Genomic DNA, 17,025 nt, shown 5'->3' on the forward strand with positions numbered 1-17,025 from the left:
GTGCAGGGAGCTGCATTTCTCCCCATGCTAGGTGTTTGTGAAGTCATCAGCTGGAGCGAGAGCACTGTAGGGCTCTAAGGACCTGAATTTGGCTCTTGGCAAGCAAGCAAAGTCAGTTCTTCAGCCCTAGTCCAGGCAAAGATGCCTGGCTTTTGGCTGTGAGCGCAGAAGTTCAGCGGCAAAACTGGGCCCTCTGGAGCCTCTTTGTACTCCTGTGCTCTCATCTGCCAAGTGCATCCTTATACCCATTAACCCAACCTGATCTGGTAGAGAAACAGACACACTGCATATGACACAAAGACAGTAGCTGGTCCAAAATGCATCTGCCACATCTCCATGCTCTTTGTCACTGCAACAGCAGGCCTGTATTTGAGAGTCTCTCTAGCTCCCTGTCAGGCTACTGCTCCTAGATCAGACATCATTGCAGTGGCTTCTGCAATGGACTTCAGCCATCAGACTTGACTGAGTCTGTAACTTCTTCCTCCATTCAGTACCAATATTTTTCACTCCCTCTTGAGAACAAAAATCCCAATCTACAATATTGTAGCACTAAACAGCTCTTGGACGTGCTACACTCATGAGATACTCTTGCTATCCCTATGCTCTATTGCTTCCAGCAATGACTTGTCCAAGGTGAAAATTCATATACTCTGAATGGGTAAACTCTATTTTTTCTTCTGGAAGCACCTTCAGAAGATTACTTAAAAGCTCAAAGGATGAAACATTTCTGAAAGACAGGTTGGCAAGTTGATGCAGTTTGCTGTAAATCAGGAGAAACATGTGCCACTTCGATTTCCTCTTGGAGCTGCCAGTAGCCAGCTGGGTCATCTGGCTGACACTGGTGTTTTGGTATAACCACTCCAAAGCCTTCACCCTCCCTGAACAACCCAAATCCTAGTTGCTTTTTCGTAACTTTTAGTAATGCTTTACCAATATTTGCAGCCTGCAGTTGCAGAGAGTGTGTGGTGCTCTCATTACTGGATGATGTTAGTACAGCATGACCCTGCAGAGAGGTACAAGCTTGGGTTTATTCACTGATTGCCTGAAATGTGCTGAGTCTATTTCTTTGAAGCAGATCCAGTGGACTGGAGGCTTACATTTGCGGCAATACGTTTCAGCCTCAGCACTGTTGCTGTGTGGGAGGCAGAGTCTGTTAGTGCTGTACGCTGCAGGGTGCATTCTCTGCTCCCTCCCTGTGGCTGTTTGGGGGTCAAACTGTGACTATTACTACGCTCTTTTACGTACTGTCTACTTTGCAAGGGATGTTGATCCAGGCATCTCATTTCCAACTGAACACAACCCAAGAAAGCCACAGACAGGTTGCTGGGCATGCTGCATCTAGCTTAATGAAAGAAGGACAAAGTGTCACTTAGGTTTTGTTTCCAGTCTCTCAGCTATGGCTTTACTTTTCAGGCTTACTCTGTGTTGCATACTCTTAATCTAGCCTGATATAATTTTCTGAGGTCACCTCCAAAATGATCTGAGGCAGAAGTCATGTTTGTTTCTTGCTTCAGCAATGTTCAGAGGCCAAGGATTTCCTGTGCTGTGCCTTGCACAGAACCCCGGTTGTAATGCTGTCCCTTAGGTCAGCATCCTGTGTCCCCACCAGAGTTTAGCAGGCCACATCTGAAGGTGAATGAGGCTGCTGTAACAATAACTAATATAGCAGTGTCCTCCAGCCCAGTGCTGGAAACATCAGGCTTCAGAATTCAAAGAATGCCATTACAAATGAATGGTTTCTGCCCCAAGGATTTAACTGAAAGGATGGCACAATGCAAAGCCCTTCTCCCCTGTGACTAGCTCTGGTATGTTCTTCTATCTTAAAAAAAATATATTGCCCTTTTTTGGGGGTCTGTTCTGTTTGGGGACATTGACAGCTTCTCTGCTCTTTGTTCTTGCCCTGTAGTCTCTACCATCACCATGAAGATCGCTCTATGCTGCCCAACTTACAGGAGACAACAGACACATATCCCTATGCTGGTGTAGCAGGAGGGCTGAGTAGGAAGGAAGATGGGAAACAGCAGGAGGTAGGTGGCTGTGGTTCCCTGGTGTTTCTTGAGCACTGGAATGCATTTTATAGTTGTTATCACAGTGAGCCTGTGAAGACACACTGCTGTTCCCACCACACAGGTAGAGATGGTAGAGTTAAGTTGGATGATTTTTCTACATCTCTCCACAAGTCTGAGCTGGGAGGCAACCCAGGGGCAAGTGCTGCCCAACACTAGTAGGGATAGCCAAACCTGGGTAAAGAGTCACTCTCGGGTTTAATTTGAGTCATAAGCTGTGCCTACCTCTAGTGAGTCAAAGGCAGCTTACATTATGAGGTGAAAGTCATGGTCAAGTTTGGACTTCCATGCTGGGGATGAGATTTCCCAGGAATCCTTCAGCAGATTTTGGCTTTGGTGCTTAAAATAGAATTCTGAATGTGCAAAATGAAAACAAGGACACAGAAACCCTCTATCACTGTGCTGTGCTCCTGAGACGCTTCTTTCAGTGCTTGCAAAGTCCTTCCTTAGACATACCCTATAAAAATTGCATGATCCCTTATTAAATGGTGTGATATTATGGCTTAAAAGCAACAGCACTGTCTTTCTAATTGTTTCTTCATCTTTCTTTCTCTCACCCCATCCTCTCTGATCAGAGACTTTTTAGCAATGTGGTAGTCATGGCAGGACTTGGAGAGGTTTGAAAGGCTAGTTCCAGTAGCCTGTATTTCTCACCAGTATCTTCTGGCAGAAAGATAAACCACAGAGCTGATAGCAAGCTCCTATTGCCCAGGTTTCTGGCTACAGAACTGGGAAGGATAAACAACTCCTTAAGCACTGCAAAATAGAAACAGAACAAGAGAAAGGAATGGAAATCCTGTCATAATGCAATGGCTAGAAGCAACCCAGCTGTTTTGTTTTATTCCCGCCATGAGAACTACGGTTAGTCCCAGTGCAAGCTTGGCCACCTGTCAAATCAGGTTTGTGAACTAAAGCTTATTGGAATTGGACACACTCTTGTCTTGAAGCACACTGGTATGATCAATACAGATTCCTTCTGTAGCAGTGACACAACACGTATGGTACCCATGCGGTTCCAGATGCCCCTCATAAATTGTTAAAATACTGGCCAGTTCTAATCAGACCGTTTGGGGTATAACATAATATAGAATTTGAGAACTAAACCAAATAAATCAAGTTAGTACCGAGGTCAGACTGAGACTGAACAGAGCTTAGACTTGCTTGCTGATGTGCATCTAGTCTGAGAGATGCAACGGAAGGAGATGAAATCCCAAGTCAGCTAAGCAAATTGCTTTCTTCTCATTGTAAAATCTCACTACTAAGCCTGCCGAAGGGGAAAAAAATAGGAACTCATTATCTTCTGTAGCACACCTGATTCCAGGTCTAGAATTTCCCAGCAGTTGTGTTAGCTCTTGGGATTACAGGTATTTCTAATTATTTGTGCTTTAGATTAACTCTTACTGTATTTCTAAACCAAAACAGCAGTTAAAAATATGTGCCCCCAAATGTCATAGATCAGCTGGTACAAAAAGAAGAGAACACATTTTCTTCTAGAGCATAGAAACCAATTAACCACCTGCAAAAAATAATTCAGATCACATTAGAAGGCAGCTGCTGCGGTTGCACTCTTCAGTCTTGCCTGGGACACAACAGGCAGCTTTGTTAAGAGGAGGTGGCCTCAGAGTGCCCAAGTGCTAAAGTAACAGCTTGCATGTGGAGGTGCTGCTGCATAAACCCAAATAATCAATGACTTCTCTTTGATACAGAAAAGATTGAGTCCCATCCGCATTTTTCGAGTATTATCTGACTCTGAGGACAACATGATATGGGGTACAGCCAGTCTCCATGGCCAACACATAGATTTGCCACCACAAATGTTACCTGGCAAAGAATGATACTGAAGGCTAACTCCCTCATTCATGCTATATCTGCATGTGCCTTTTGTTTCTTACCTTATATTTAGAAGAGAAATATCTAGTAATTGTTTCTTACCTTACCTTAGGGCAAGAACAGTCTGTGGCAGAAGGTCCTGCTCTGCATGTACACTGCAGATGCTAAAGCTAAAGCTCTCAGTATTGCTGTTTAATTCCCCTTGCCTTCCCTTGCACTTTTTGCTCAAACCTCTCTGTGTTTGGCCTAAATTGGACAGAGAGTTTTTAAAGCCCATACAGCAGAGTAGCTTGGCACCTGAGTTTTAGCCGTGGAGCTGTATCTCTAGTAGTGGCCTGCAGGGAAGGCTGTCAGAGGCCCCAGCTGTGGTAGCCTCCCTTCAGTCATGAACATCAGAAAAGGCCTTTGCTCTAATCCTGTGAAAGCTGCTGTTATGCCGAGCACAGGCTTTGCTGTATGGGAGATGTGAGTCGTATGAACTCTTGGGGTTTCTGCTGGTGGCTCTTGAGCTGAAATGTCTGGAGAGCAGTGCCAGGAACTGACCTCAGACTCTGTCTTTGGTAATGCAAACCAGTAATCCAGAAAGTCACCATAAAACAGTGAACAAAGTCTCTGTGAGGCACTGGCAGTAAATAAAAGAGCTAGCAAAAAGCAGGATAGTAAATAACTGGTGGTGAACAGAGTGGAACTTGGCTTGTTTGAATGATGCACCAACACCTCCAAACTGCGTGTGTGCATGGGGTAAGGTAGATTAATATTGTGTTTTATTTCTAATTAGACCTAAAGCAAGTTTGATTTTCTTTTAAGCCTGGTGGAGAAATAGTTGAAACACAGATGGAGACACCATAATCAGTTTCATCGGAGGTGCAGCACAGCTTGGTGCGGGAACTTAATGAAGATTTGTTGGTCAACAACAATCTCCCAACCTGCTTAACGTGCTCTCCATTTAATTTGCTCTGCTATTGCAGTAAATTTGAAGCCCCCCAGGTCAGACTCAGCTTTCGTGGCTCTTGTAGTCTCTGCAGTGTCAGCAGGAAGCACAAACTGAAGACTTAGAGCCTGGACTCAAGCAATGTGCTTTTCTCCTAATGAAACGCAAAGCCAGGTGAAATTTTTGGGAGAGAAGAAACAGGATATGGAGTCCCTCTGGGGGATGGGGGGTGTTCATAACACTCAGAAACTTGGCCCACATTTCTGATCTCCTCCCTTTCTACTCCACAAAGGGCTTGTAGCATTTTTAAACAAACATGGATCCATTGTATGTTGTGAGAGACCCTGCTGGGAAATCTGGTGATTCCTGCACTCCAGGGCAGAGGAGACGTGTGTTCCTGCTTTGTGTTTTTAGGAAAGTAGGAAGATGAAATTCAAAATAAAACACAGCAGATGGGAATCTCACACAGACAGACATTGGGAAGTGTTTAGACAAGCTTTGTCCCCAGTCCTTGAGCTCAGGATTCAGCAACTAAACCGTACAGAGACTTCAGAAAGACAATGAAATACATTTTGGCTTCAAATATAGTTCCGCCAGAATCCAATGAGAGTTGCGCACGTGAATCTGAAGGCAGAATATAGCCAGGAGTATGAGGAATAGATGTAATGTGAGAAACTCTCATGCTAAATTATTATAGTCTGAATTGTTTCCATCATTTTGGGTTAAGTAATTCCCCACTATCCATCTCTAAAGTGCAAACAATACAGCCTTGATGTGCCCCAGGGAAAGGAAGCAAACCAGCCTTTGAATCCTTACCCAACCTTACTGCTCATATTTTGCTTTCAGTGAATAACTGTTCAAATCCTTTAATATTTCATTCCCATAAAAATATATTTACCAGGGGTTTTTGTGGCAGCAGTGAGGCTGTGTTTATTATTTTAGGAACTCCACACGACTGGCTTTAGAGGAAAGACAAGGCAAGAGCACAGACTGCTGCAAATCTATCAGAGAACAGCGTGTTTTCCACCTGTTGAGGCAACAACCACAATAACAGATGCACATAATAATTACCTGTACCTCAAAGGCAGCACCAAGTCCTGCACCTTCTGCTCCCCACCTAGCAGACAGCTTGATAATGGAATTACAAAAGAGGAGCACCGAGAGAGTAGAGTAGGTAGTGCTTTGTGAAGAATGAAAGAGCAGGTCTTATTAAAGAGAAACTGGAAGGTGGAAGATGAGAATGAAAGATCTGAGGCACCGTGATGCTAAAAGAAGAGTGGAGCTAAGGAACTCCAGGATCCTACCTTATTTTTAGAGTGGCGGTCAGGTTTTTGCTAATACCTTTTCCAAGGCTGCTCTTATTTGTACTCTTAACGTCAGAGATAATTTCTAGTGATAAATAGGTGCCCCTCACACCTACCAGAGCCCAATCCTTCCCAGAGATGGATGGCCCTGCAGTGGCAAGAGGGGCACATACCACTGTAGGGTAAAAGGACCTCATCTCAGTAAGTGACACCATGAGTGATCGTGACCATGTGCCCAGACCCTGTTCTTGTTCCCCTCCCTGTCACCTGGCACTGGGAGCATACTGGAGCTATGCTAACCTTTTGTTTGTGAGTGCCCCAGAGCACCTAGTGTGAGGGGAAGGGCTGGGGACCGTACAAGGAACAGGGGTGCAGAGTGGGTGAAACACCCTCAGTCTTTCCTGATAAAGCACTGAGGCTTGTTGAGGCTCTGACTACCAAGAGGAAAGAGGTGACATTTGGCTGGGTGAGGACTCCCAGAGCCTGGACCATATGAGCTGTGAAGTGGTTTGTACCATGGTAGTTCTTTACCTGCAGAAAGGAGCAGATCCTTCCTAGCAGAGATTTGCAGGGGAAGGGAATGATCTCAGCCCTGATTTAATCTTGACAGAAGCAGATGATGAGAAGACTGTGTGCCGAGTTGGAGTTTTCCTTTGAATTCCTACGGTGTTGAAGGCAGTGCTATAAATAGACACAGTATCCTTTTTACCCTGGTAAAATTCTGTCTCCAGCTCCCCACATAGACAGCAAGTCTGCTGGTAGGTATTTAGCAGGAATTAATTTAACCTAGTCTTCTCTTTCTGTACTCTTTTACTCCAAGCATCCTGATGGCTTCCACAGCCATACAAATATATTTCCTCAATAAAAATGTTCTGAGGAAGACTGCTGATATTAAAAATCCCACTTCTGTCTGAAAATTCTATCCTGGTTATAAATTATCTATAGGAGCCCCAAACTATAAAGAGTATTGAAAAAAAGAAAAGGAAAACCAAAAAGAAAACATACTACTCCCCTCTCAAACATCTTAATCTTTCTCTTTGTTTTTTTTTTTTTTTTGTTTTGTTTTTGTTTTTGTTTTCTTTTTTTTTTAAACAGCACAGCTTTTTCTTCATAGTCTGTTTCATATTTTCTTCAGTGTAACTGGCTGGCCAGTTTCTCCCTTCCCAGGAATGACTCTTGTGAACATCAGCTGAGAAGAAGGAAACCCAGGTACAGTGTTTTATAGCTATTATCTTAAAGACAAATCTGTAAGAAATTTAAATACAAGCCAAACTGGTATTTAAAAAACCAAACCTTTGAATTTAAACATCTTTTTTGGTGAGAGATCTGCAGCCTGGAAATCCAGCTGGAAAACGAACTAGAATTTCACAAATATTAGAGTTTATGAGTACAACGGCAGAGACGATAATCTGGCTGAGCCCTGCAGTTGTCTCACTGCTTGCCGAGCTCGCTGTGGTTACGTTCATGCTGTGCAGTGCATGTATTGAGTTCACTGGGGGCTGGCTTGTAAACAAGCTTAAAAGTACTTGCCTGGTAGTCGAAGCTCCCACGCTGCGGTGTCTTGGATTACCTTTGTTTGAATAATATCACTTAGTTTCCTCCTAACTTGCCAGTTGCACAACAGATTTCTAGCCTCTCTGTGTTCAGCTTATTCAAAGTCTATTTTTAGTTGTGTTATTTATAAACCATAATCCCCTACCCACTTTGGACCTGCAAGCGTCAGCCGGAACAAGGCAACTGGAGGGCAGCAGCAGTGGGAGGCTGAGTTTGGAAAGAGGCTGGTGTAAGCAGATGGGACCCAGCCAGCCTTGCTGGGGCTGCGCTGGTTCACACTGGTCGTGCCAGTGCCGGTGGCAACGTGAGGGCTTGAACCAAGGCTGTGAAGGGTGGTTGGGGTTTGCCCCGATCACCTGGGGCTTTGCCATGTCCGCCTTTGGCAGGGCAGTTGCGGTTTACCCCAGATGAGAGCAACTGGGGGGTGACTGGTCTTACCCCAGCCCGCCCGTGTTGGTGGTATGTGGCGTTCATCCTTGCAGCGGGCGGCAGATGGGTGGCTGGGTGTTACCCCATCTGTGTGCAGCACCGCGGGGTTGGGGTTACCCCTGCACAGGGGTTGCAGGGTGCCGTGTTGTACCCAGGCCCCCTGCCAGCGCGGCCGCTGGGATCCCTCTCGGCGGGACGGGTGTGGGTGGGCTGCGCCCGGGCGTGCCAGGGCGGGCGCGCTCCCAACCACAGCCCCCCCCGGCACCGGCTGCTCCGTCTCCCTCGGGGTTTGACCCGCGTTCGGAACAAAAGGGCTACCGCGCAGCCGAGGCCCGAGGGCGGCGGGACAGCGGCCGCCGCCCGCCGCGGGTCCTGCCGGGCCGACGGCGCCACCTGGCGGCGCCACTTGGCGCGGGAGGCGGGCGAAGGCGGCGGGCGAGGACGGCGGGCGCGGGCAGCGCCCGCCCTCAGCCCGCGCTGGGCCGCCTGGGGGCAGCGGCGTGTGTCACGCTGCCGCGTGAGGAGCGGTCTCCCGCGCGCTGCCCGCCGCGTGCGCAGCCTGTCACCGCCAGTAAGGTACAGGGTTCCCAGCTGCACCCACCAGTACTTCAAAACCGTGCGTTCGTGGCGTGAGAGGCGTTTAGTTTGCGGGTGCTCTCGTACCCGCAGCGAGCGCATCTCCCGCCGTGCCCTTCGCTCCGCAGCCGAAAATGGCCTCGCTCCTGCTGCTGCTGCTGCTAAAGGCGAGGAGACTTTTCCTATAGGTGGGAAGTGTAAGGAAACGTAGGTCTTGTGCTTGGAGCATCTCCATGGCCAGATCTACAGGTTCTTTTTCCCCACTTGTTCTGTAAGTTGAAATCAGTTTGTTAGAGTTAATTGGTAATGGAGACATGCATATTAAATTCTGATTTGGGCCTTTTAAGCTCATGGTCCTACTTGTTGTGTTTTTGTTGACCTTGCAGAGCAGCTCAGAGCTAATGAGCAGGTTTCCTTGTGCAGGGAACTAAAGTAAAGAAGTGCTCCAGCGCTGCTCTCCTGCTGCTCAGGCGTGTCCAATCCACAGGTTTAATCCAAAGCAAAAGCCCCTGAGATGCCATCCGTGTGAGGGTCAGGTCCTCAGGGCTAAGTGCTCTGCTTTGTGCTCTGCTCCTATAGCCTGGCCCAAGTAGCAGATGTAGATACCCCTAAAGAGCGTTATAAAAGGTGCTGAGTTGTCTGTCCTGAAGGCACAACCTTGCCTTGTAGACAGCACTGGGAATGTTTTCCCTGTTGCTGTACTGTTCTTGAGTAGCCAGCTCACATGGTGGGGAGTATTCATGCCTCTGCATTCCTGAGTTTGGTACTAGGAATGCAAACAACTGCCATGCTTAGCTGGCTTTGTGCTGTGAATGTTTGTCTGCTGGGAACCGAGAGCCAGATGTGCTTCACATAGTTTCCAGGCAGCACTGATCCATCAGATGACAGTAGCTATTGAGTGCTCTTATGGTGGCCCAGAGACATAAAGATGAAAGCCTCATGCCTGTCAGCACCTCCCCTGCCATCGCTGCGCCCCTTCAGTTTTCACTTTAGTCCCCTCACAAAAGCAAATGCCACAGAACATGATGTTGCAATGTTAACGACCTTTATTTTTGAGAAAGAAAATCCCAAGTTTTATAACGTTGAACTGTCAGACAAATTTGGGATACATTGAGCTTTGTTGTCAAATGCTTTGCTGCACCCACTTCCACTGCCCATGCAGCTGTTTGGAGCCTCAGCTGGGAACTCACCTTCCTATTCAGAACGGTGCTTTTCCATAGCATTTCCTGGATTAATTTTGCTAGGGAAGATGAACAATATTTGAATGGCCTCTCAAACAAAGGTATTTTCATGGAAGAAAAAAAAAATCTGATGAACAGTCAAAGGGAAAACACTATAGATAGACCTGGAATAATTTCTTAAAGAGTGACTTGTGTTGTTTCCCAGCTGCTCTGCCTTTAAACAGCCTCTTACCCGCAACTCAGGGGCTCCACCAATTGTAAAAGCAAGAACTAACCAGTGCCAGATTCAAGTTTCAAAATACAAACCATTTTAGATACAAGGAGCAAAGGGGTGGGGGGCTGGTTTATAAGAAAACTTCTAAGCATTATTGTAGCATAAATAATATGGCGTCTTTCACCTCAAATAGCCTAACACTTCATAAAGTGGTATGAGCTTCATAGTTGCTGAAACACAGCTATTTCTGAAGTGGAACCTGATACTTTTTTTTTTTTTTTTTTTTTTTTTTTTTCACCAGCAGAGAGCAATGTTTTAAGGTGGAGAGTGAAAGATACAATGTACAACCAGTCATAATATAATCTAGGAGGGCTTTGCAAGATGGAAAGATCAAGTAAAACCTACTTTTAGTAATAACGTGCATTCTGGTGTGTCATGAACATGCGTCCTTAGTTTACAAATGTAATTTATTTAAAAGAGCTACAGGCAACTCGGGTAACATTTTGTCCTCTCTCTTTCAGCAATACTGTCTTACAGCTCTTTGGTAGCAGATGCTCTGATTCCTTTCCTTTCTTCGTTTAGTTTAATGTCCAAGTCCCGGAGCTGGCTGAGGAACCCTGAATTCGGGCAGATGTCTCTGTGAGCGCTCACTGTTTTCAGAGCATCCACGAGTGTCATGTTTTCACGGATCATTAAAAAGGCAAGCACTAGAGACGCAGAGCGGCTCACCCCCATGGCACAATGAACTAACACCTTACCTGCAGAAAGAAAGGGGCACGGCAAGGTGAGTGGGCTTTAGCATTTCTAAAGCGAGAAAGACACAGGAAGGACAAAAACTACTAGAAGTAAGTTGGGAAAACAACAGCGACAGTTAGCAGATACTTATGTTTTCAGGGATGGTTAGCATAAGAGCATGCAGTACATCTCAGGCAAGGTGGTATTTCATACTGACCTCATGCACCTAACTTAGGCCTCAGATTATAATAATTGAAATTTTCTGTGGAAGGAGAAGCTTTCTGCGACTAAACTTGTTAGTAGAGTTTTCTGTGGAAAAAAAGCCACAGTTTTGGCAGAAAATTTTGGCCCAGCCCTGGCTGTGATCACTGACAAGTCCCATAAACTCTGTAGGATAGTCTGCATGTAAAAATGGACTCATAATTTACTGTATCTCAGCAGCCCAGTGTGAGCTATAACTGGGGATTTAACAAAGCACTCCAGTGAAAGCAGCAGATCTCGCAGCCAGTCAGAGTCGGAGCAAACTCTGGAACAAATGGAAATTATGATAACTAGGCTATAATCCAAACTCTGCTCACAAAAATTCAGCAGGCTGTGGGTCAGGCTCGTAGTTTTTTACTTAGTTCATTAACTTCTGCTGCTTCTGCAGCTCAATAGACAGTCTGAATAAAGCTCCAATTCTGCAAAGCATTTAAGCATGTGAAGCATTTCAGCCAGCGCTGAAGTGCCGCTGCTACCAGCTGAGTGCATCGGGAGCAGGCCTGCGGTACATGGGGCAGGATCTCCGGGCTGGAGCCCGTGCCAGTGTGCGAGGCGCGCGTGGAGGCACACAGATCCTGCCAGTTCTTGCAGGACGGACCCGGGGGGAGCACCCACAGTGCCATAACCTCTGCCCTTCCCTCTTGCTCCGCTCCTGGAATTGGTCCTTCCTCCCGCCACACAAGCCATGGGGCAGCCAGCCTTCCCCAGCTCCTGGGGACCTGGCTGTGGCCACCTTCCCTGCAGCACATGGCATAGGCACCCTTCTCCCATCCTCTGCACGGCGGTTCTGCGTGCACCTTCTTGAACTGTCTGCTGCACCTGAGGTTTGCTGTCTGCCTGTTATGGCAAGGAGAAGCCATTTGGCTTGTGTTGAAACTTCCTCCCAAAGCTTCTCTTTGCCTCTCTCTTACCTCCTGAAGTGTTTAAAGCTTTGCCTATGAAATTGGCAGCATCGTAGAAGAAGATACTTAAATCAAAGGAAGGATCATCAAATGCTTCTACTCCGTAGTACTCTATTTGCAGATCTTCGTAATATTTGGCTCCTGTGTTGATGCTATATGGCCCATCTGCTGCATTAAGGATATGAGTAATGTTGAGGCTTTGAAGAGTAGTTTTGCTCCTAGCAGCCCACCTGTTGAAAGACATGAAGGGCTCATTGGCAACACTCCTAACGTTCTGCTGAAATAGCATGGTTTGAAGTTAGTGCCTGCTCCCGCTAGGGAAGGATGCAGGAACTGCGTCTTGCTTACAGAGTAGCAAATTTCAAGAAGCCCATAGTGCTTTGCACAGAAAAATGTGATATGGTGTTGTGGAGAGCAGCAAGAGCACCGGCTTGCCAGTGGGATACTGTTAGTTAAGCAAATGCCTCCCAGCAATTAATCCCCTTGGAACATGGCTTACTGTATAAAGTGGTCAAGACTTTCCTTTAAATAGTTATTTAGCAAGTTCTAGAGATAATCTCTCATACATAGTGTGCATGGGTCACAAGGGCGAGAACCCATGTAGATGCAGTAGCACCTTGTTCCTGGTTCGGACATGAAGCTGCCGCATCATGCTCACCAGCCAGCTTCTCCCCCCTTCCCACCATAAACTGGGACTGAAGTTATTCCACAAAACTGTGATCGTTAACTGATGTATTCATGAGGAGGAGGAGTTGGGGAAAAATGAGCTGATGATCTATGTAATCTACAGCAATCCAAACAGAAGAAAACGCCAATAAATAGAAGTGATCACAAGAATAAGGTATTTGCATGAAAATTCCTGTTTGATATTTTCAGTTTGAAAGAAAGTCTGGATTTGGACTGGCAAAATCCCTGTTGTATAATTTGTTTTGGTCCTACTCCATCTGGCTCTTGATCCTGTTACTCCTATTTGAGTGTGAGGGCTACTGTGCTCTTGTCTGCTGACTTAGAGCACAGTTTCCAGGGCAGGTAACTCATCTCAGAGTTGACACCAATTTGGGATGGGTTCTTTAAGGACTTTTGTCTAGAATATAAATAATTCTTACCCTGCCAAATCTGCGGTGGTTCACAGAATGTAGAAAACCCAAGTGAGACACACTATGACTAAGTCACTGTTTTTGTACGTTGTGTTTTTCATGACATCCAAACTCCTCGTGTTTTCAGTTTTGGAAGCCTGTATTGCAAAAACATTCCTGCAGACCCAAAAGCTGCTCCCCAGTGTACCACACCCCTTCCTCCTCCTTCCAGGGACTGATAACAGCTTAATGATAGGACCATATGTTCTTACGCATCTCCCAGGTAAATATTTGGCCAGACTTGGTCCACATGATTGTCAGACCCTCCTCTGAACCAAAAGAGCCTCTGGAGGTCTGATAGGGCTGGTGTTTCATAGGAAGCTCTGCTCCCTGCACTGCTAGTCGGAGATGAAGAGTCTCTGCTGTGAGGCATCTTGCTCCTCTCTTGCACACGCTCGGGCTGTATCAGAGACAGCTTTTCTGAAATGAATTAAGAGGAAATTTTCATATAGAAATAATATTCCCTAGAAAGTAGTCGTGTTCATTACCCTCCAAATAGTATTACATTATTATAACTAGTGTGTGCAGCAGGGCCTGCAGGTGTTGCTAAAAGCATCGAGAGAGCAGGACTGACTCCGTGGTAGGACTCTACAGGCATGTAATGCATCCCCTGAGAAAGCAGCAGTGTAAGACAATATGATTTAATTTCTTGTCAAGTAATGCTGTTGAAGAAGAACATCCTGTGCCAACTGAATGCAACGCTGGCCGAACCTCGTAGGTGCATGTATTATTTCCGTTACTATAACGCCGATGAGTATATGCAGGAAAACTCTAGTACTTTATGTTGGAGAGTTACCGAAGTATTTGTGTACATTTCATTCTGGTTAGTTAAAACTGGAAGTTTTGAAAGGATGACTCGTTGGACTGCCTTGTACTTAGAAAGCTTCTAGGGCCGAGGTGGAAATCTTAGGATGTATATTCTTATAGTGTATGTGTATATGTATGTAAAATGTATGTGCGTACAGTTTTCTTTCATTTATAGGGATGTATTTAAACACATGTACACATACATACGCATGCATGTATACATATGAACAGATTTTCGCATGCATATATACATATCTATATATATGTCTGTACGTACATAAATAGAAATGGAGAGAATTTGAACTAGTTTTTTCTATCTCTCAGGTGCCTAGCCCTGAACACTCAGCTACACTGGTATACTTGCTTCTGTCTGTCTCAGTGTCTCCTTTGGGAGCTGTTCCACTTTGTATAAATAACGTGATAGCTATTTGCCTCCAGAGAGAGAGGCTGTTTCTCTCATCTGAGGGGTAGAGTACTTATCTGGGATGGGAGAAAAAAGAGCACCTGAATTTTGGGAAATCATAGAGCTAAAAGTTCTGGCTTTGTTGCCCTGTTTTGCTCCCTCACAGATCCTGCAGTGGAATATGGGCACCCCTTTTGCAATGTTGGTTTAGACCCAGCAAGCTCAGGCCAGCTGGTCCAACCTGAAGCAGAGCTCAGTTGAGAGCCAGAGTTCAAAGATATCCAAGTAGTCCCTTCTCTGAGGCTTTAGGAGCATTTCTCCTGCCAGGATCTCATTATCCTGAATTGCTGTTCTCGTCCCCAGAAAACATCGATGAGCTTTGTTTGGTTGCTTGTCGGTATTAAAGACATAATCAATGTGTGAGCCACACTAGAACTCCCCAAAGTGGGGTGACAGTGTTTATTCTGATGTGGCATCAGCTTTCACTCTAATGCCTGAATGCCCAAATCTAGAGTGTGGATTTATTTTCTCAGCAATTCTAGAAAACAAGTGCTGATGGGGCCTTTGGAAGTAGTCTAGTCTGTCTCCTGCCCCACAGCAGCAGCAGCCAGATGAATGTTGCTCCTAAAGCAGCAACAACTACTTTGTCTGAACATCCAGGTATGTTATTTTTAACGGTGTAGGCTGATTTGGGGAATAAGCAGAAAGCAAGGGAGAATATCTTGTTGCTTATAGAAAAAGAAATAGAGATGACGCAAGGCCTGTTATTAACCACACTACATATATTTCTGTGACCTCAGACTACATTTGCTTCCCCTGCCCCTTTCTTCCTCCCCCTCCTCACAATTATTAAGAGCAGTTATAGCTTTTTCTATGTTCCAATAAAAAGGAAGTCTCCCTAGGGCAATTTCTTAATAAGCAAAATATGAAAAACACAATAAAAATGATGGGAGAGGTGGAAAAAAAGCCAACTGGTTTTACTTTCAATGATGAAGGAAAAGAAATGCAGGGAAGTGGAGAGGAATATAGGGATAAAAGCCTACAGATTTTTTAGGGCAGATAACGTAACATCAAGAGCTTTGGTAAAGGAGTATGTTGTGCAATCCCAGCACGGATTAGCATGAAGAATAGCACAGAAGAAGATATTGTGCATTGCCCTACAAGTTTTACTGCCTTGCGAAAGTCATGCACTGTGCTCAAGAGCTACTGCCAGCATCGTCATGATGACCTGTTTGTACTTTCACCAACACAGAACGTTAAGCTGAAGCAGTAAAAGGAAATCAAGAAAAAGATAATGCAGTTTCTACATCAGGAGATTCATAAGACCACAGACTCGTTTTCAAGGAGTGTGGCTGACTCTCAATAGCTGCAGATGTTTAAAGGCTGAAGTTGTGGAGGTAAGCAAATGGATACTAAACTTTTGGTTCTTCTAGCTCCCACTGCTTTAAACTTCTGTTGTAGCCTGTCAGCTAGTTATACTAATGGAGACTATTAGCAGAGAGACCTATGTTGTGAGGCCTCTTGTTCAAGACTTGACTCTGAGGAGGTTCTCAAAGAATTGAGTTGTTTTGGTGCTGGTGAAACTTAGCAGGCAACTCCAGCCTTTGCAGCCAGGGAGGTGCTTTGCAACAGAGCTCCCTTTCATACAGCACTCCTCTTTCCAAAAAGTGCATCAGCATCATTTACTTCACATGACTAATGCCAGACAAGTGAGCTCCTCATGTCAACATGAAGCATAGCTCCTCCCAAGCGCACCGCTCCATCCTGCACTGCACTGGCCTTGAAATTGAATTGCTCTGCAGAGCCTTTGGGATAAGCTTGGAAATAGCTCTACCAGATGATTGGACTAATGAGGAAAGTAATATGAATTTTTTAATTGAAGGCCAGGGACTTTGCTGAGGGTTTCCTCCCCACCCCTTCTACTTTAAGATACTGCAAAGCTAGCAAAAGTGCTACATTACTTCAAGCTTCTCCTCCTGTGTGGTTCCCAGAAGCCGCTCTAGTTGGAACCAGCCAGTGACTGCAGGAGGGCAGGAGCCCTTGTAACTGGGAAAAAAAAAATAAAAAAATCTGTCTTACAAGGTCACTAACGTTTTCCACAGAGATCTAGACCATGCAAGATGGATAGGATTACTTTTCTTTTGAACTGTAGACTGGAAGTACCTAAAGACCATCTCATTAGATTCTTTCTTTCTATCTTCCTTTTTTTTTTTTTTTTTTTTGCTGGTCAAAACCAGAACAGCAGCAACAACAAAAAAAAATTCCTTCTACCTATAGGAGACATTTGAGACCGGATAGAGATTTTAAGGGCCGTTCAGATGTATTAACCTCCTTGCTTCCCCGACAGAATACAAGGTAGCACAAGCTTTAAAACTGTTTTGTCATTACGCCTCAGTTCGCAAACACATGATTTAGGTGCACCCCAAATGGCCAGGGCCTGCTTGGCTCCACAGCTGAGCTGTGGCACCCGAGTCACCTCTCTAGGTGTTAGGGAGGCTTGGATTGTCCTGGTGGGCACGCGAGCCACCCTGAGTGGCACAGGCTGCGGGTGGCTGTGGGGCTGGCATTGCCGAGCTACAGGGAGCCCCAGGAAGGGCTGCGGGTGACTCCACACACTGTTTGCATGAAGTTGGGTGCAGCTCCCGAGGGACTTGGTCATTCCAAGACCTAGTCTACAATAACCTAGTCGACCTTTG

At 45.6% G+C, this 17,025-nt stretch overlaps 1 protein-coding gene across 1 annotated transcript; it reads right to left on the reverse strand.

The window, feature by feature from the left end:
- Positions 1 to 10,616: 10,616 nt before the first annotated feature.
- LOC104341803 (dual specificity protein phosphatase 13B) lies at positions 10,617 to 13,534 on the reverse strand. Its single transcript, XM_009954340.2, has 3 exons — positions 13,332 to 13,534; positions 11,993 to 12,213; positions 10,617 to 10,843 (listed from the first exon to the last, which is right to left on the reverse strand). Exons 1-3 carry the CDS (start codon positions 13,490 to 13,492, stop codon positions 10,617 to 10,619), a joined length of 609 nt encoding a protein of 202 aa, XP_009952642.1. The 5' UTR covers positions 13,493 to 13,534.
- Positions 13,535 to 17,025: the final 3,491 nt, after the last annotated feature.

This window comes from Leptosomus discolor, chromosome 6 (genome assembly GCF_034619465.1).
Source record: "Leptosomus discolor isolate bLepDis1 chromosome 6, bLepDis1.hap2, whole genome shotgun sequence".
Lineage (NCBI taxonomy): Eukaryota > Metazoa > Chordata > Aves > Leptosomiformes > Leptosomidae > Leptosomus > Leptosomus discolor.

Excerpts from the sequence above, each read along its gene's own strand:
- LOC104341803 (XM_009954340.2), bottom strand. The coding sequence starts at position 13,492 with ATGCCTCACAGCAGAGACTCTTCATCTCCGACTAGCAGTGCAGGGAGC. Across the intron at positions 12,214-13,331 it reads AATATTTACCTGGGAGATGC|GTGGGCTGCTAGGAGCAAAA; the intron begins GTAAGAACATAT and ends GTCTTTCAACAG. Across the intron at positions 10,844-11,992 it reads AGCTTTAAACACTTCAGGAG|GTAAGGTGTTAGTTCATTGT; the intron begins GTAAGAGAGAGG and ends TTCTTTCTGCAG.